This window comes from Nerophis ophidion, linkage group LG08, assembly GCF_033978795.1.
Source record: "Nerophis ophidion isolate RoL-2023_Sa linkage group LG08, RoL_Noph_v1.0, whole genome shotgun sequence".
Classification (NCBI taxonomy): Eukaryota; Metazoa; Chordata; class Actinopteri; order Syngnathiformes; family Syngnathidae; genus Nerophis; species Nerophis ophidion.
The window spans coordinates 78,065,847-78,085,846 of record NC_084618.1 but is presented as its reverse complement, the minus strand read 5'-3'; the positions used below and the strand labels follow the sequence as shown (position 1 = coordinate 78,085,846).

Below are 20,000 nucleotides of genomic sequence, written 5' to 3'. Positions count from 1 at the left end.
TGGCATTAATCCGGCGGGCCACATTAACCACAGCCTCCGCCATCTTTCTGTCTTCCAAATGGAATTCAATTAGTGCGCAAAATTATTCATTTTTTTGGATCGGATTAATCACACTTTTGAATTTTGATTAATCAAAACAATCACAGGTTAGTAGTGGCTTGCATAATTTTAAATCACTTGAAAAAGACCCCAATAAATATACTTTATTTTTTTTTATTTTAAATATATCTTATTTTAATTAATACCCCTGTAGGGACAATCGGTATAAAATGGATGGCTGGCTAACCTGACATATAACATATAACAAGGAGCATGTAGACTCAAAATAAATTGCATAAATCTGCACTCATAAATGCTTACTGCGATAATTTCTTGTGATTATTTACATGAGTTAACTCATTATTTTTGACAGCTCTAGAGTAAGTTTATTAATCAAATAAATATTTCCATGTAAGTACAACAATATTTTAATGTGTTATGTATGTGTCTATTCTATGGCTATAATCTATCATTATTCCGTAAGAGCCAGCAGGGTGAGGCTCCACTTGCGTACAAATCGTTTAAATGTACAGAACGACTTGTCACAAACGTATACGTTAAACTTTTTTTTATCATTTTTGATTTTGCCTTATTTAAAAAATATATATGGGACAAGTGGTAGAAAAATGGATATATGAATATATATTTTAAAGGCCTACTGAAAGCCACTACTAGCGACCACACAGTCTGATAGTTTATATATCAATAATGAAATATTAACATTGCAACACATGCCAATACGGCCTTTTTAGTTTACTAAATTGCAATTTTAAATTCCCCTTGAAGAGTCCTGTTGAAAACGTCGCGGAATGATGACGCTTATGTTGACGTGTGCTTATGATGTTTTTGGTTGTAGCGGACAATTTATCCCAGCACCACTCACGGCTAAAAGTCGTCCGATTTAATCGCATAATTACACAGTATTCTGGACATCTGTGTTTCTGAATCTTTTGCAATTTGTTCAATTGATAATGGAGACTATAAAAAAGCTGTAGCAAAACAAACACAGCCAGTGTTTCTTTGTTTGTTGTGAAGCTTTAATATGGAACAGAGCGGTCGAGCGAACATGTTTCTCTACCACATGTCAACCGACAGGTTTCGGTGAGAAAATTGTGGTAATAAGTCGGCTCTTACCGTAAAACATGAGCGGAGCTTGTGTCGTTCTTCCTGCAGCTGCGACTCTCTTGGCTCCTCCATGGCTTCACTCAGAGACACTGGCGGTCACCACACCCCTCCGACTTACAGGTATGACCTTATAATCTCACTAAAACACTAGTAACGCAATAAGCAGATAAGGGATTTTCCAGAATCATCCTAGTAAATGTGTCTAATAACATCTGAATCGCTCCCACTGCCCTCGTCTTTTTTTTCTCTTCACTCTCACTATCCTCATCCACGAATCTTTCATCCTCGCTCAAATTAATGGAGGAATTGTCGCTTTCTCAGTCCGAATCGGTCTAGCTGCTGGTGGCTATGATTGTAAACAATGTTCAGATGTGAGTAGCTCCACAACCCGTGACGTCACGTGCACATCGTCTGCTACTTCCGGTACAGCCAAAGCTTTTTTTATTAGCGACCAAAATTTGCGTAGTTTATCGTCGATGTTCTCTACTAAATCCTTTCAGCAAAAAGATGGCAATATCGCGAAATGATCAAGTATGACACATAGAATGGACCTGCTATCCCCGTTTAAATAATCTAATTTCAGTAGGCCTTTAAGTTGATTACGTCTATGTGTAGAAATCTTTATTTAAAATTGAATCAATTGGTTATTTTTCAACAAGTTTTTAGTTATTTTTATATCTTTTTTTTCCAAATAGTTCAAGAAAGACCACTACAAATGAGCAATATTTTGCACTGTTATACAATTTAATAAGTCAGAAACTGATGACATAGTACTGTATTTGACTTCTTTATCTCTATTTTTCCTACCAAAAATGCTTTGCTCTGATTAGGGGGTACTTGAATAAAAAAAATGTTCACAGGGGGTACATCACTGAAAAAAGGTTGAGAACCACTGCTATAATCTATCATTATTCATAAAGTATCATATCATGTTAGACCCGCTCGACATCCATTGCTTTCGGTTCCCCAAGGTCCTCTCCAAGGTTTCTCATAGTCATCATTGTCACCTACGTCCCACTGGGTGTGAGTTTTCCTTGCCCTTATGTGGGCTCTACCTAGGATGTCGTTGTGGTTTGTGCAGCCCTTTGAGACACTAGTGATTTAGGCCTATGATTGATTGATAAAACATTCTGGGCCCGGGCGGAAGAGACGCGGACCATAACCGGAAGTAGTTAACCCAAACCAGAAGTGCATGCCCTCTTTAAGCCAGCAGGGTGCGACTTCACTTGCGTTCAAATGGTTTAAAAATGACTTGTCACAAACGTCATAAAATTAACGTGTGCGCGATAAACTTGAATGTGAAAAATTAATCCTGTGCCAAGGGCTTTTAATCAGGTAAGACTGTATTCACGGACACTATTTAACAACGTGATTTTAGCTAGAGTCCACAAAAGTTGTCACATGTAAATAAACTCGACGTTTATCGGTTAAGTAACCGAACGCTGCATAAACACAACACTGAGCGACACAATTAAATATATAGTGATTATCTCATTAGTATTTTTAATGAATATTCGCCTTTAAAAGTGGAGACTGTACTTACCCGGCTGTTCAGCTCGAAGCCGGAAGTTAGCTCAGAGCTAATGTTAGCCTCTGGACAAATTTGGCATGTGTGTATTTTTAGCTCGAACGTTGAACAGCTCGTTAGGAAATAAGACTAATACATATTAAATAATATATGTGGGTTTTCTTCATTGCAACGTGGCTGAAGTGGTAAGCACTATCAAGCTACGCTACTACAAATAAAAAGCCGGCCGGCATATCCATAGACATCTTACAAGTAGACGCAGCAATGGCTGTTGTGACGCGAGAAATTCGGCCGCCATCTTGAAGTGGTGATGAGGAGCCGAACAGCCTAAACCAGCGGTCGGGAACAGTTTTGCCTGAGAGAGCCATTTAAGCCAAATATTTTAAAATGTATTTCCCTGAGAGCCATATAATATTTTTTTTTACACCGAATACAACCAAATGTCTGCACTTTTAAGTAAGACCAACATTTATAGGGTATAATATGTCACAAACTCGCATGGCAGCAGTTGTAGCGACCCCAAGATGCAGGAACCAGGAGAGCGAAGAGCAGGTAAGATTATTTTAATATCACCAACAGAGAAGAATGAAGCAGTCTTGCATGTACAGTTCTAAACAATAGTCAATCTTTGAGCCCTGAGGAACGCGCAAGACAAGCACAAATAGAAACAGGCTGATTGGCGGCAATTTTGAAACGGCTGCCAATCAACAGCAGGTGAGGGGAAAAAACAAAGCGCTCTTGACTTCTCCAATAATAATTGAACAAATTGTAAAAGATTCAGCAAAACAGAAGTCCAAAATACTGTATAATTATGCCGATAAAGCAGACGACTTTTAGCTGTGTGTGTGTGCAGCGCTCATACTTCCTAAAAACCTGTGACATCTTGCGTACACGTCATCATTACACAACGTTTCGAAGACGAAACTCCCGGGAAATTTAAAATTGTAATTTAGTAAACTAAAAAGGCTGTTAATATTGCATCATTGATATATAAACTATCAGACTGTGTGGTGGGTCGCAGTGGGTTTCAATAGGCCTTTAAATCTCGTCTTGCCATATGCAAATTGCTTTCGCACAATGGAAATAATTTGCAAAGTGCGCGAGATTGGTGAAATGCTTACATGTCCAAACTTTTTCCACTGAGGGCCACACACTGAAAAATCAAATCAAGCGGGGGCCATTTTGATATGTTTTTATCTAAAAAACCAATACACAATATGTGTAAAAATATACATTTAGGCTTCCACTCAGGTTTGATCCCAGGGACCCAAAGGATTTTTGTCAAAAAAATATTTAAAATGTGTCATTATTTTGTATTAATGTTATTCAAAGTTTCAAATCTCTAGATCAACATTAGGCTATCTGTCAATATAACGATTTTAAGGATTTAAGTTGTATGCCCTTTTTGTCAAAGAAAACCCTGTTTTGTTATAGGGGAAAAAACACAAAATATGCAATAGTTTCCCCCAATAGAATTTTAAAGTGGAATATTTGAGATTATAGAATAATTGGAGCCTTAAAAATGTCAACACATAACACCATTGATTTCAATTTTTGTTATTTTTTTTAGCAATGACACACACAAAAATCGCACTAAAATTATTAAGGATCCAAAGGGATCCTACTCATTAAAAATAAAAAACTTTTTTTTATTTTTTTTATTTTTTTACTGTATACTTAAAACACAATCGTCTCGAGATCAACTTCAGATCCATCTGTCAATTATAACTATTATTGTTGTTTATGTTTTTTGTTTGTTCTTATTAGGCCCTTCTTTAGAAAAAACTACTTTTTTTTTTATATGGCAAACACAAAATATGCAACATTTTCCCCCAAAAATATCTTAAAGTGGAATATTTAATTTGACATTGATTTTGATTAATTTTTTTTTGTTTTTTTTAAAGAAAATATCAGCCCTCATGGCAGCTTTGTGTCATTAGAGTAAACATTGCAACATTTTATTGTCACATTTCACCTGTTTACTCTTTTATACCACTTTTTCTGTTGTTTTTTTTTTAATCGTATTTTTGGAATGTACTTAGGGCCGTTAAAAAATTACCCGCGGGCCGCACTTTGGACACCCCTGGCCTAAACTAACAGTTGACAGGTAGAAAGCAAAGATGCCGGTGTTCAGCGTATTCCAGCTCGAATGAAAGGACTGTTGAAAATAGGAATAGGGGGATTACTTTTCACGAGTAAGATTTAACATTAACGTTATATTTTGTGAAAAGAATATTAGCACAGAGTTGAGAAGGAGCAAATATCTTCAATAGTACTGAAATCGTAGCCGCCAGCAAACAAGAGTATGACCATAATAGAATTGCTTGTCAATGAAATTAATTACATTTAAAAATGTCTGATTAAATAACATAAAGTTGAAATAAATGATGAAGATAAAGACTGTAAAACTGAATTTGGTTTTATTCTAAATCCAGTGAAACAGATTGTTGGTTTTAGCTGATATAAAGACTTTCAGGTGTTTATATATCTTTAAGTATTTGGCAGAGGCTTTTATCCAAAAGTGCCAGACATAAAACAATACATATAAAACAATCACTGTAAACATTATCATTTAAGGAACGAATAAACAAAATATCAATACAAAATATCAATACAAAGTGTCAAGACAGAATAAACTCTGCTGCTGCAACAACAGATATACATCCCTAAGATATATAAAAATCTAATGTATTCATACATTATTTATGTAGGATTTACAGATTCATATATAATAATAATAATAATATTGTTTCTTCTATTTAAAAATAGCTGACTGTTTTTTTCCCCTTCTGTGGGATTATATTCCCAGTTTTGACCTCGGACGTCTGGTCACTTATAGCATATAAGAATATTCTGTTACTTTTAAGCAAACTATGAATAACAAAATATGCCAAAACATGTGTTCTTTGTCATACTTACACGTATGACTAAAAAAAAGCGTGAAAATCAGTGGTATTCAGTGAGGTAAAATGAATTAAATGCGCTGACAGTTCATGGCTCCTGCCAAATGAATTGCACTGAGTGGAGCGGATCACCACTCCAAGATGGCGGCTCAGCGTCTCGTCGGCGCCAGTAGGCAGTAGATGTCTATGGTTATATGTGTTTACTAAACCGGGATCGCATGCGCGTCAAAGCTGCGCAGGAATATTGCAGCCATGTTTCAATACGCTTGATACTATGCGCAAATTGAACGGTATTTTGACTCTTAAGTAACTGCTTCAGCTTATTGTTTTTAAATGGATCAATTCAGGGAATATTATAACACATTTGAATATTTCTATTTATGTATTTGTCAGGGACAGTTATTTTGATGAACATGTACAAATACAGTTGTAAATACGGCAACTGCTAATTTATATTACAATTTAAAGGCCTACAGAAATGAGATTTTTTTTAATTTAAACGGGGATAGCAGGTCCATTCTATGTGTCATACTTGATCATTTCGCGATATTGCCATATTTTTGCTAAAAGGATTTAGTAGAGAACATCCACGATAAAGTTTGCAACTTTTGGTCGCTAGTAAAAAAGCCTTGCCTTTACCGGAAGTAGCAGACGATGTGCTCCTCACATCCTCACATTGTTTATAATCATAGCCTCCAGCAGCATTGATTGATTGATTGATTGATTGATACTTTTATTAGTAAATTGCAGTTCAGTACATAATCCGTACAATTCACCACTAAATGGTAACACCCGAATAAGTTTTTCAACTTGTTTAAGTTAATCAATCCACGTTAATCAATTCATGGTACAAATATATACTATCAGCATAATACAGTCATCACACAGGTTAATCATCATAGTATATACATTGAATTATTTACCTTATTTACAATTTACAAGAGCTATTCGGACCGAGAAAGCGACAATTTCCCCATTAATTTGAGCGAGGATGAGAGATTCGTGGATGAGGACGTTTAGAGTGAAGTACTAGAAAAAAAGAAAGAAAATGCAACAGCGGCAGGCGGCGTTTCAGATGTAATTAGACACATTTACTAGGATAATTCTGGAAGATCCCTTATTTGCTTATTGTTTTAATAGTGTTTTAGTGAGATTGTAAATTCATACCTGAAAGTCGGATGGCTGCGGTGAACGCCAGTGTCTCTGAGAGAAGCCGAGGAGCCAAGATCACTGCTGCCTTTTTGAGCTGTAGGAGGAGGTCGCATACTCCACTCAAGTCTCCGGTAAGAGCCGACTTAATATCACAATTTTCCCATCCAAAAACTTGCTGGTTGACGAAGAGAAACATGTTCGCTTGACCGCTCTGTGTTAAAGCTTCACAACAAAGAAACACCGGCTGTGTTTCGGTGCTAAAGGCAGCTGCAATCCACCGCTTTCCACCAACAGCATTCTTCTTTATTGTCTCCATTATTAATTGAACAAATTGCAAAAGATTCAGCAACACAGATGTCCAAATTACTGTGTAATTATGCGTTGAAAAGAGACGACTTTTAGCCGTGTGTGGTGCTGGGCTAATATGTCCGCTACAACCCGAGACGTCACAAACACGCGTCATCATTCCGCAACGTTTTCAACAAGAAACTCCGCGGGAAATAAAAAATTGTAATTTAGTAAACTAAAGCGGCCGTATTGGCATGTGTTGCAATGTTAATATTTCATCATTGATATATAAACTATCAGACTGCGTGGAAGTAAAATGTGTCTTACCTCTCAGTTGTGGTCCACCTCTCTACTACCCGCTTTAACTCTGGCCTTATTGTACTTTACTGTTTTTGTCAATGTTTTTTGTTTTGTTTGCAAAGGATATTAACACAATGGACTCCGGTTCAACTTTACAGCATTTTCTGGACTTTCTGCTCTACAATGAATAAGTGGATGTATGCGCTTTTAGTTGTGAGTCATTATGGAGGGCAAGCACAACACAAAAACTGGAACAATCTACCCCTGTTGATTCTGTTAGACTGGTGCAGCTCCAAACAACAATCCGCTCCCTGGTAATTTTACCACAAAGACAACTGTAAAACACCTATATTCGTGCACAATTCCAAATTATTTGAACAATATGTGGAGGAAAATCATGCATGGAATTGTAATTGTTTACCATGTATGTAATATATAACCTGCAGATAACCATTGTCCTCTGCAGTGGACATTTGTTTAAGGTCTATTTATTTTGTTCCAGTGTAAAGGACGCTGGTTCTCAGGAGGATATGGAAAAATCACAATGCTGAAAACAACAGTGTCTGATATCACTTATCTTGAATTATTCAAAAAGTCATGACATGTTATAGATTCATTCAATCATTATACAACATTTCTGTCCGATTTTGTAATTGTAATGACTGCATAAGTTAATAATAATAATAATTATACATTTTATTTGGTATAGGGCTTTTCAGAGTACTCAAAGACGCTTTACAGCAGGGGTGTCAAACTCGAATACAGAGTGGGCCAAAATTTTAAACGGAACAAAGCCGCGGGCCAAGGTTGAACAAATGAACATTTTAATAGGGACCCAAACAAGTTTTGCATTAAATATTGAACAAGCAAGGCTTATATAACTTTAGTGACATGCAAAATCCAGTTTCGAATAATAATAATAATAATAATTAAAAAAATATCAATGGCATATCAAATACAATTTAAATAAAAATGTAATGCCTTTTTTTCTATTTGCAATCTTCTGAGGTAAATATCCATTTTTTTCCACAGGCTAATAATAAATTTGAAAATAAAATAACAATAATGAATGAACCAAACATTCGAGCCTTGAAGTAGCAAGAGAAAATGCATGAATAAAATGTTAATTATTGGTCAGTTTGCTGGAAGTTTCCTGGAAGAATTAGTGCTGCAAGGGATTCTGGGTATTTGTTCTGTTGTGTTACGGTGCGGCTGTTCACCCGAAATGTGTTTGTGATATTTGTTTGGTGTGGGTTCACAGTGTGGCGCATATTTGTAACAGTGTTAAAGTCGTTTATACGGCCACCCTCAGTGTGACCTGTATGGCTGTTGACCAAGTATGCATTGCATTCACTTGTGCGTGTGTGTGTAAAAGCCACAAATATTATGTGACACGCTGTTAGTATGGAGGAAAAGCGGACGTGACGACAGGTTGTAGAGAACGCTAAAGGCAGTGCCTTAAATGCACGCCCCCAATATAGTTGTCCAGCTGGAAATCGATAGAAATTTGGGAGAATGGTTGCCCCGGGAGATTTTCGGGAGGGTCACTGAACTTCGGGAGTCTACCGGGAAAATTAGGAGGGTTGGCAAGTATGAGTATTAGCGGTGAATGCGGTGTTACAGCTGCACAGACGCTGTATAACACCAGCGGGCCAGCTCTAATGCTAAATTGATATTGTCTCAAGGGCCACATTAAATTACACGGCGGGCCAGAGTTTGACACCCATGCTTTACAGGATAAAAAATCCATCCATCCATCCATCCGTTTTTCTACCGCTTATTCCATTTGGGGTCGCGGGGGGCGCTAGTGCATATCTCAGCTAGAATCGGGCGGAAGGCGGAGTACACCCTGGACAAGTCGCCACCTCATCGCAGAGGATAAAAAATTAAAATATAAAAACAGTTCAAAGTAAGGATATAAAATACAGGAAATATAAAAGCAGTACATTGTAAAATACATAATAGTACTGGACATTTACAAGGCCGGACCTTACAAGACACAGAACACTAATCACTGGTTAAAAGCAGAATTATTCATAAAGTCATGACATGTTATAGATTAATTCATTCATTATGCAACATTTCTGTCCGTTTTTGTAATTGTAATGACTGCATAAGCATTACACATGATTAGATTCCTTTCCCTGTTAGACAACGTAGTGGTGACTTTGTCTCTGTACTTTTTCTCATTATAATAGGCCACCAGGGGGCCCCAAAAAGTTGTGAGTGCCAGCACTTTAATAAAAAAAAGGTGAGAAACACAATTGAAATCAAGAAAAACGCAAAGTGGCTTTCCCCTCGTCTTCAATAAAGGTAGAAGTGATCCACTTCAATTGTCATTTATGTAGTTCACATTATTTTCTGCATTTAAAACCAGGGCCACCCCAAGTCTAATTTTATTTTGATGCCCTCAAAATTTGTGAAACAATTTTATACTTTTAAATTTCTTTTATCAAACTTGAATTTAATTTGATGCATGTTTTGCACTAAAACAGATTAAAGGGAAAACAAGTTCAATATTTTTTATTTTGGTGCAAAATAAAAAAAATTATCATATTTAAAACTAGGGATGTCACAGTATCAGCATTAATTATCACAGTTATTGTGACCAAATTTATCGGTATTATCGCTGTATTTTTCCTTGTGCTCAAAATTTTAAAAAATTCCTTATAATACAATTTTTAACCCTAGTGTTATTTAAAAACAAAACGACACATTTAAAATGTATGTATGTATGTATGTACCACAAGTAGAAACTTCAATGTGCATATGAAAGCAATACAAACAAAAGTAAAATGTCAAAAACAAAAAATGAACAAAAATAAATGTGAAAATTGTGTGAGATGGCAACTTATGGTCAAAAGATTTAACTGCACTTTTTGTCCACATATTCAAAGTGTTCATGTATAATATCCAGTCATGCATATTAGGCTGCTCGACTATGGCCAAAATTATAATTAGGATTATTTTTTATCAATAATAAAATCTCGATTATTCATTATGTTAGGTAAAACAGTGTTGGGGTTGTGAACGCGGCACCATCATGTAATGTTTAATAAAAATACTATTATCCATATATATAAAGACAAATATTTGTGTTTTTGTTCATTAATAGTCTCAACGTGTCAGCTTTTTTTTGTTACATGATGCCTTTCACTCTGTTTTTTTAAGTTATGTACATTTACATGTACTATTTTATTGTATGTTCATGTGCATGCTGTATTGCAAGGGTGCCCACACTTTTTCTGCAGGCGAGCTACTTTTCAATTGACCAACTCGAGGGGATCTACCTCATTTATATATATCATTTATATTTATTTATTTATGAAAGAGACATTTTTGTAAACAAGTTAAATGTGTTTAATGATAATACAAGCATGTGTAACACATATAGATGTCTTTCTTTCACGAAGACAAGAATATAAGTTGGTGTATTACCTGATTCTGATGACTTGCATTGATTGGAATCAGACAGTAATGATGATAACGGCCACATTTTCAAATGGAGGAGAAAAAAAGTTGTCCTTTCTGTACAATACCACATGAAAGTGGTTGGTTTTTGGCATCTAATTCATCCAGCTTCCATACACTTTACAAGAAAAACACTGCCGGCAAATTCCGTAGCTTGCTTGATTGACATTCACGGCACCCGAGGGTCTTGTGAGATGACGCTGGCTGCTGCCAGTTCATTATTATGAAAAAATGACAGAGAGGAAGGCGAGAAACACTTTTTATTTCAACAGACTTTCGCGCCGTCCCTTCCGTCAAAACTCTAAAGGCCGACTGCACATTTCCTATCTTCACAATAAAAGCCCTGCTTCATGCCGCCTGCGCTAACTAAATACAGAGTCTCAGAAAGCTGGCGTGCACATCACTTGTGCACATCACTTGTGCACGCCAGCTTTCTGAGGGATCGCTTGTGCACGCCAGTTTTCCGAGACTCTGTATTTAGTTAGCGCAGGCAGCATGAAGTGATGTGCACGCCAGCTTTCTGAGGGATCGCTTGTGCACGCCAGTTTTCCGAGACTCTGTATTTAGTTAGCGCAGGCAGCATGAAGCAGGGCTTTTATTGTGAAGATAGGAAATGTGCAGTCGGCCTTTAGAGTTTTGACGGAAGGTACGGCGCGAGAGTCTGTTGAAATAAGAAGTGTTTCTGGCCTTCCTCTCGGTCATATTTTCATAATAATGATCTTGCAGCAGCCAGCGTCATCTCACAAGACCCTCCGGTACCGTGAATGTCATTTAAGTGACGTCTTGGTGAAGATTGATGATCACTCATTTTTAGGTCTATTTTTTTTAAAAGCCTGGCTCGAGATCGACTGACACACCCCCCCGCGGTCGACTGGTAGCTCGCGATCGAAGTAATGGGCACCCCTGCTGTATTGGGACGGATCCATTAAGAGTTTGAGCAGAAATATATCTTATTGGAATTAACTATACACTACAAAATATTAACAAAATGCTATGGCACATGAATAGTTTTTAAAGTAATAACTTTGTGACATAAAAAAAAAACACAAGTAATGTAAAAACAAATACGGTGTTTAGTCTTTGATATCAATATAAACCCAAAGCAGTTTGGCCAATGAAGATAAAGTCTAATAAACAAGCTTCTTTTTCCAATAACATCATGTGATCCAGTGCAACAGTTTGGGCAACAGAAATAAACCGGAGTGATACCTCGCACATCTAATACACAATCTTTGGAGCTCACTGACAACACAGCCTGCGTTCAATTCGATGAGACGACAAAACATTTTGGCTCGTATTGATGTTACTGGGACACTTTGATTGATTGAGACTTTTATTAGTAGATTGCACAGTACAGTACATATTCCGTACAATCGACCACTAAATGGTAACACCCCAATAAGTTTTTCAACTTGTTTAAGTCGGGGTCTGAAGTTAACATTTAAAGGTTGAGTGAGCCTCCCAGTAAACCAGGGGTGCCCATTACGTCGATCGCGAGCTACCAGTCGACCGCGGGGGGTGTGTCAGTCGATCTCCAGCCAGGCTTTTAAAAAAAATAGACCTAAAAATGAGTGATCATCAATCTTCACCAAGACGTCACTTAAATGACATTCACGGTACCGGAGGGTCTTGTGAGATGACGCTGGCTGCTGCAAGATCATTATTATGAAAATATGACCGAGAGGAAGGCGAGAAACACTTTTTATTTCAACAGACTCTCGCGCCGTACCTTCCGTCAAAACTCTAAAGGCCGACTGCACATTTCCTATCTTCACAATAAAAGCCCTGCTTCATGCTGCCTGCGCTAACTAAATACAGAGTCTGGGAAAACTGGCGTGCACAAGCGATCCCTCAGAAAGCTGGCGTGCACATCAATTGTGCACGCCAGCTTTCCGAGACTCTTATTTTGTTAGCGCAGGCAGCATGAAGCAGGGCTTTTATTGTGAAGATAGGAAATGTGCAGTCGGCCTTTAGAGTTTTGACGGAAGGGACGGCGCGAAAGTCTGTTGAAATAAAAAGTGTTTCTCGCCTTCCTCTCTGTCATTTTTTCATAATAATGAACTGGCAGCAGCCAGCGTCATCTCACAAGACCCTCGGGTGCCGTGAATGTCAATCAAGCAAGCTACGGAATTTGCCGCCAATGTTTTTCTTGTAAAGTGTATGGAAGCTGGATGAATTAGATGCCAAAAACCAACCACTTTCATCTGGTATTGTACAGAAAGGACAACTTTTTTTCTCCTCCATTTGAAAATGTGGGCGTTATCATCATTACTGTCTGATTCCAATCAATGCAAGTCATCAGAATCAGGTAATACACCAACTTATATTCTTGTCTTCGTGAAAGAAAGACATCTATATGTGTTACACATGCTTGTATTATCATTAAACACATTTAACTTGTTTACAAAAATGTCTCTTTCATAAATAAATAAATATAAATGATATATATAAATGAGGTAGATCCCCTCGAGTTGGTCAATTGAAAAGTAGCTCGCCTGCAGAAAAAGTGTGGGCACCCCTGCAGTAAACAAACTAAAGACTTGATATACAAGTTGTGGCAACGATCCCGTGGTAACTCGGGATGTGTCCGTCTTCAATACTTACCACACCTGTCTCCATCTAAAAACAGCAGCGTGTCCTTAAATGCACGTCCAGACCCCACGGAAGTAAAAGCGAGTGAAATAAAATAAAACGATGCAATCGGCTCCGTTTCCTCGAAGGGATCATCTCCAGAGCAAAGTCCATGTAGTTACCGCAATAGTGCCAATTTTTCTGGAAAAAATGAGAGTTTTTCGGTAATTAAATTACTAACCGTCTGGAATTTTACCGCGGTCTATCATTGTAACGTTACTTTGCCGATTTAAAACATAACTTTGCAATTCTTTCTTAAAGGCCTACAGAAAGCCACTACTAGCGACCACGCAGTCTGATAGTTTATATATCAATGATGAAATATTAACATTGCAACACATGCCAATACGGCCTTTTTAGTTTACTGAATTACAATTTTTAATTTCCCGCAGAGTTTCTTGTTGAAAACGTAGCGGAATGATGACGCGTGTTTGTGACGTTATTGGTTGAAGGGGATATATTAGCCAGCACCACTTGCGGCTAAAAGTCGTCTCTTTTCATCGCGCAATTACACAGTATTTTGGACTTCTGTGTCGCTGAATCTTTTGCAATTTGTTCAATTAATAACGGAGAAGTCAAAGTAGAAAGATGGAGTTGGGAAGCTTTAGCCTTTAGCCACACAAACACACGGTGATTCCTTGTTTAAAATTCCCGAAAGGTGAAGCTTTACTATGGATCAGAGCGGTCAAGCGAACATGGTTCCCGACCACTTGTCAACCGGCAGGTTTCGGTGATAAAATTGTGGTAAAAAGTCGCTTCTTACCGGAGATCAGCTGAGCTGGTGCCGTCCATGCAGCTGCCGGGACTTCCCTCAGAGACTGGCCTCAAGACACCCGTGGACACACCTCTCCGACTATCAGGTACTATTTATCTCACTAACACACTAGCAACACAATAGAAAGATAAGGGATTTCCCAGAATTATCCTAGTAAATGTGTCTAAAAACATCTGAATCCGTCCCAATGCAATCGCAATTTTTTTTTCTAGTCCTTCACTATTAATATCCTCATCCACGAATCTTTCATTCTCGCTCAAATTAATGGGGAAATTGTCGCTTTCTCGGTCCGAACAGCTCTTGATGCTGGAGGCTCCCTTTATAAACAATCTGAGGATGTGAGGAGCCCTCACACCGATGATGTCATCGTCTGCTACTTCCGGTACAGGCAAGGCTTTTTTATTAGCGACCAAAAGTTGCGAACTTTTATCGTCGATGTTCTCTACTAAATCCTTTTAGCAAAAATAATGGCAATATCGCGAAATGATCAAGTATCACACGTAGAATGGACCTGCTATCCCCGTTTGAATAAGAAAATCTCATTTCAGTAGGCCTTTAAAAGCATCATCACAATATAACGATTTAAAGGTCTATCATCGGCCAAATTTATATAATTTCTATGGTATATCGTCTATATCCCGCATTCCTAGTAGTACATGGTATTTTAATCTGCAACTAGGATTCGAACCCGGTGCTAAAACTGCGCGCCACAGAAGGTAATGAGAAAAACTAGGGGAATTTGCCGTCATATTGTTATCAGTGACGGAGCAGGAAGAAGCAGGGATACATTTGCAGTATGTTATGATTAAGAAGGGCCCTGTCGTTTTATTAATTGATATTTTACATGCGTTTCTTTGCGCAAAACGGGGCGGCCCTGTACAACTTTAATGTTCTTTATAAAATGTGGAGTTGTGTTCATATTTTTGGGTGTCTGAAATCAATTTATTGGAGTTACATGATTTCTTATGGGAAATAAACCTTAGGTACCACAATATTAACACTTCTGTTTTGTGTATTAACAAGACTTATTTTAATATTACTAGTGTGTTTTAGATTTTGGGTGCTCTCGTGCCCTAACAGTGAAGTGAATTATATTTATATAGCGCTTTTTCTCTAGTGACTCAAAGCGCTTTAAATAGTGAAACCCAATATCTAAGTGACATTTAAACCAGTGTGGGTGGCACTGGGAGCAGGTGGGTAAAGTGTCTTGCCCAAGGACACAACGGCAGTGACTAGGATGGCGGAAGCGGGAATCGAACCTGCAACCCTCAAGTTGCTGGCACAGCCACTCTACCAACCGAGCTAAACCGCTAATAGTGTTTTTCAACCTTTTTTCAGCCGATGCACATGTTTTGCTTTGGAAAATTCCAGAGGCACACAACCAATAGAAATAATTGAAAAACAAAACTCAGTTGTCGGTAAAAATTCGTCGTCGCAATTGTTGTATATGACATTAAAGCATAAACAAGCATGCATCAATATTGCTCTTGTCTCAAAGTAGGTGTACTGTCACCACCTGTCACATCACGCCCTGACTTATTTGGAGTTTTTCGCTGTTTTCCTGTGTGTATTGTTTTAGTTATTGTCTTCCACTCCTATTTTGGTGGCTTTTTCTCTTTTTTTGGTATTTTCCTGTAGCAGTTTCATGTCTTCCTTTCAGCGATATTTTTTTTTTGTTTTAGCAATCAATCATTTGCTTTTCTTTTTCTTTGTGGGGACATTGTTGATTGTCATGTCATGTTCGGATGTACATTGTGGACGCCGTCTTTGCTCAATGCACTGTAAGTCTTTGCTGTCGTCCAGCATTCTGTTTTTCTGTCATGTTTTGTTTTGGATTCATTGGGCACTTTTGTTTTTTTTGTCACCATGCCAACCCATCAGTGTTCACGACTCACGCACTGGCACCACGGTGGAAGAGGGGCTAGTAGGTCTGCCTCACAATACGAAGGTCCTGAGTAGTCCTGGGTTCAATCCCGGGCTCGGGATCTTTCTGTGTGGAGTTTGCATGTTCTCCCCTTGGCTGCGTGGGTTCCTTCCGGGTACTCCGGCTTCCTCCCACCTCCAAAGACATGCACCTGGGGATAGGTTGATTGGCAACACTAAATTGGCCCTAGTGTGTGAATGTGAGTGTGAATGTTGTCTGTCTATCTGTGTTGGCGCTGCGATGAGGTAGTGACTTGTCCGGGGTGAACCCTGCCTTCCCCTTGATTGTAGCTGAGATAGGCACCAGGCCCCCCCACGACCCCAAAGGCAATAAGCGGTAGAAAATGGATGGATGGATGGACTGACGCACCTGTCATCACTGCACCTATTTAAGCCTGTAGTTGCCAGGCAGTCAGCCTGGCGACATCACCTTCTACTCACCCTCGACACCCAATTGTTATCCATGCCGATGATCCATGTTCTTTTCTCGTTCCAAGTAAGTTTTTCGTTATTCATGCCATAGTGCAAGTTTTGTTTTATGTCCATAGTTCTGCCTCAGTTCTGGTTTTCATAGCCAAGTTTTGAACCTCCACTGAGAGCGCCTTTTGTTTGTTCCTGTTTATAGTAAAATTTAAATATGTTATTACCTTCACGTCGTGTCCTGTCCAATCGCTTTGCACCACGGGAAAAGAAACCACACCATAATCCAAGTCATAACACTTTGGCTACCCCTGTGGTCAATTTTAAATGTGCTTTATAAATAAAGTTGATTTGATAACATTTTGTGTACTGTGTAGCCAGTTCAGTTTCTAGTTTTGTTCCTGAAGCTTCAATGCCTTTTTTTAGGGGCACTTGTGTTATGATCCGCTGCCCGGATGATATGTTTTGTGGATTTTTGAGTTTGTTTGTGCACTTCCTGTCACCGTGGTTGCTTATTAGTTTCACCTGTCCCTTGCTTTTGACGCGCACCTGCCTTGTAATTACTGTCCTTATTTAAGCCTGCCTTTTCCGTTCACTCGTCCTTGCATCCTAGTTTTGTTGCACGCAGCTATTGACTACGCCGATTCCCGATTCTGGTAAAACCTTCTTTGTACTTGCTAGCCTCCGTGCTATATTTTTGTTTTTGTCTAGCTCCCATGCTAGTTCTGTTTGTTTTGCCTTTGGTGCCCAGTGCCAGTTTTTCTGTTCTTAGTCTGTTTTTAGTTTAAACAAATCTAGTTGAAGCCAGTGCAGGTGAGCCAGTACAGGTATATATGTATGTATATATGTATATAAAGGTATATACAGTACAGGCGTAATGTGATCAAACTTTCTTGTTCTTGTCAAAAGTCTAGCAGCCGCATTTTGTACCAACTGTAATCTTTTAATGCTAAACATGGGGAGACCCGAAAATAATACGTTACAGTAATCGAGAAGAGACGTAACAAATGCATCGATAATGATCTTAGCGTCTTTAGTGGACAGAATGGAGCGAATTTTAGAAGGCCGTTTTAGTAACGCTTTTAATGTGTGCCTCAAAGGAGAGAGTTGGGTCAAAGATAACACCCAGATTCTTTACCGAGTCGCCTTGTTTAATTGTTTGGTTGTCAAATGTTAGAGTTGTATTATTAAATAAAGGTCGGTGTCTAGCAGGACCGATAATCAGCATTTCCGGTTTTTTGGCGTTGAGTTGCAAAAAGTTAGCGGACATCCATTGTTTAATTTCATTAAGACACGCCTCCAGCTGACTACAATCCGGCGTGTTGGTCAGCTTTAGGGGCATGTAGAGTTGTGAGTTTTCCTTGCCCTTATGTGGGCCTACCGAGGATGTCGTAGTGGTTTGTGCAGCCCTTTGAGACACTAGTGATTTAGGGCTATATAAGTAAACATTGATTGATTGACCTTACGCTGTGGTTGAAAAACACTGCCCTAATAAATAACTAAGAAAAATTTACATAAATACATATTTTTTAATATTCACAATAAATATACATTAATTTACAGATACATGTTAGAAAAAACAGTGCTGCAATATTCAACATGTTTGCATGACCAAAATGGATAAGTTAAAAGGGGAGAACGGTGTGTTGTATATTTCAGCACTTCCTGAAATGACTCGTACTTCATTCATCCTATTTCTGCACGGAGGGATCAGCTGCAGTCATAACAGTGCCTGGCGACAACTAAAAGAGCTTCAGAGTGATTCAAATTAAAAACAGTTTGTTCCCACGGCACGTTTTGTCACTGGCAGCCGCACTCGTCCACGATCATTTCCTCGTGATGACGCAGGAGCATCTCGCCGTTCTCGTAGTAGAGCATGCTGAGCGGGCTCATTTTGTTGGGAGCGCAGCAGGGCGCCGCCACCTTGTCCTCCTTGTAATGCTTGAGTAAACTCTAGGGAGACAAAGACGACAAGACAGGGTTTAGTTGACCCGCAAAACTTGGCCGTACTCGTCCGTTCAGTCGAGAGGTCCTGATCCGATACATCGGTCTGATGTCAGCCAAAAAATAAGCATCGGATTGTGAAATCAGACATCTAAATGTCCTCCGATAGGCACACAAAGTGGGTCTTTTCTTGCATTTGACTTGTTTACTAAAGGTTCATAGAATACAAGCAGTTACACAACAGCTAAGCACACAATAGCACACAAGCTAGACCAGGGTTGTCCAAAAGTTTTCCATCATTTTTATTTTAAAAACCAATACAATATATGTATAAAAAAATATACATTTAGGCCTCCACTCAGTTATGCTCCCGGGGACCCCAAAGGGTTTTGGTAAAAAAAAAAAAAAAAAAATGTGTCATTATTCAGTATTATTTTTTTCAATTATTATTAAAGTTTTAAATCTCTAGATCAACATTAAGGGAGAAAAATGGAAAAACACAAAATTTGCATTATTTTTACCCAATAACTTTTTTAGGTGGAATATTTGAGATTATATAATAATTGGAGCCTTAATTTTGGATTTTGATTCATTATTATTTTTTGAGCAATGACACTTAAAAACAAATCACGCTAAAATGATTGGGGATCCAAAAGTGTCCTGCTCATCAAAGTGTTAAAAATAAATTATATATATTTTTTTACCCTTTACTTTTAGCCTGCGATGAGGTGGCGACTTGTCCAGGGTGTACGCCGCCTTCCGCCCGATTGTAGCTGAGATAGGCACCAGCGCCCCCCGCGACTCCAAAGGGAATAAGCGGTAGGAAAATGGATGGATGAATGTTTACTTTTAGCACAATAATCTCGAGATCAACTTCAGATATATCCGTCAATTTTAAGTTTTATTGTTGTTTATGTTTTGTTTGTTTGTTTTGGGCCCTTCTTTAAAAAAAAAAAAAGCTCAGTTTTTTTATATGGCAAAACACAAAATATGCGACATATTACCCCAAAAATATTTCAAAGTGGAATATTTAATTTGATGTAATCGGAGCCTTGAATAGGTCAATAATTCAAAATGACATTGATTTTGATTCATTATTATTTTATAAAGAAAGAAATAGCCTGCATGGCAGCTTTGTGTTATAAGAGTGAGCATTGCAAGACTTTATTGTTACATTTCCCCTGTTTGCTCTCTTATACCACTTTTTATGTTTTTAATTGTTTTCAATTGTATTCTTAAAATGTGCCATGGGGCCGGTAAAAAATAACCCGCGGGCCGCAAATGGCCCGGGCCGCACTTTGGACACACCTGAGCTAGACGTTCGTTACATGTGTCCTTAATCCAACAATAGTGAAGTCTAAAACAGCACTTTTGTCAATATAGACAAGTAAAAATAGTGACAGAGAATAGAACAAGGATGGACAATTCAACCCTTAACTCAACAATGAGTAGATGAGTGTTATGTGTGTGTATATGTGTAAATAAATCCATCCATTTTCTA

At 38.2% G+C, this 20,000-nt stretch overlaps 3 protein-coding genes across 6 annotated transcripts in view; all 3 read right to left on the bottom strand.

Annotated features, from left to right (window-relative positions):
- The window catches only part of ppa1a (inorganic pyrophosphatase 1a), a 14,690-nt gene extending 11,843 nt beyond the window's left edge, over window positions 1-2,847 (bottom strand). For both annotated transcript variants that reach the window (XM_061909784.1, XM_061909783.1), the window contains exon 1: window positions 2,708-2,847. The gene's annotated coding sequence lies outside the window, so the exon portion shown is untranslated. The remainder of the gene's footprint in view (window positions 1-2,707) is intronic.
- Window positions 1-7,381, bottom strand: part of lrrc20 (leucine rich repeat containing 20) — an 8,340-nt gene extending 959 nt beyond the window's left edge. The window contains exons 1-2 of one of the 3 annotated variants that reach the window (XM_061909792.1): window positions 7,363-7,381; window positions 1-51 (exon numbers count right to left, since the gene is read on the bottom strand). The exon at window positions 1-51 is cut by the window's left edge and continues 27 nt beyond it. In XM_061909792.1, coding sequence (XP_061765776.1) covers window positions 1-43 — 43 coding nt within the window. In that variant the 5' untranslated portion in view covers window positions 44-51; window positions 7,363-7,381. Of the gene's footprint in view, window positions 52-2,707; window positions 2,856-7,362 lie in introns of those variants that run through there. The other 2 variants (XM_061909790.1, XM_061909791.1) reach the window with 2 other exon arrangements.
- Window positions 7,382-18,074: 10,693 nt separating this feature from the next.
- ndr2 (nodal-related 2) overlaps window positions 18,075-20,000 on the bottom strand; it is a 56,510-nt gene continuing 54,584 nt past the window's right edge. Inside the window, exon 4 of the mRNA XM_061909848.1 lies at window positions 18,075-18,508. Coding sequence (XP_061765832.1) covers window positions 18,356-18,508 — 153 coding nt within the window. The 3' untranslated portion in view covers window positions 18,075-18,355. The remainder of the gene's footprint in view (window positions 18,509-20,000) is intronic.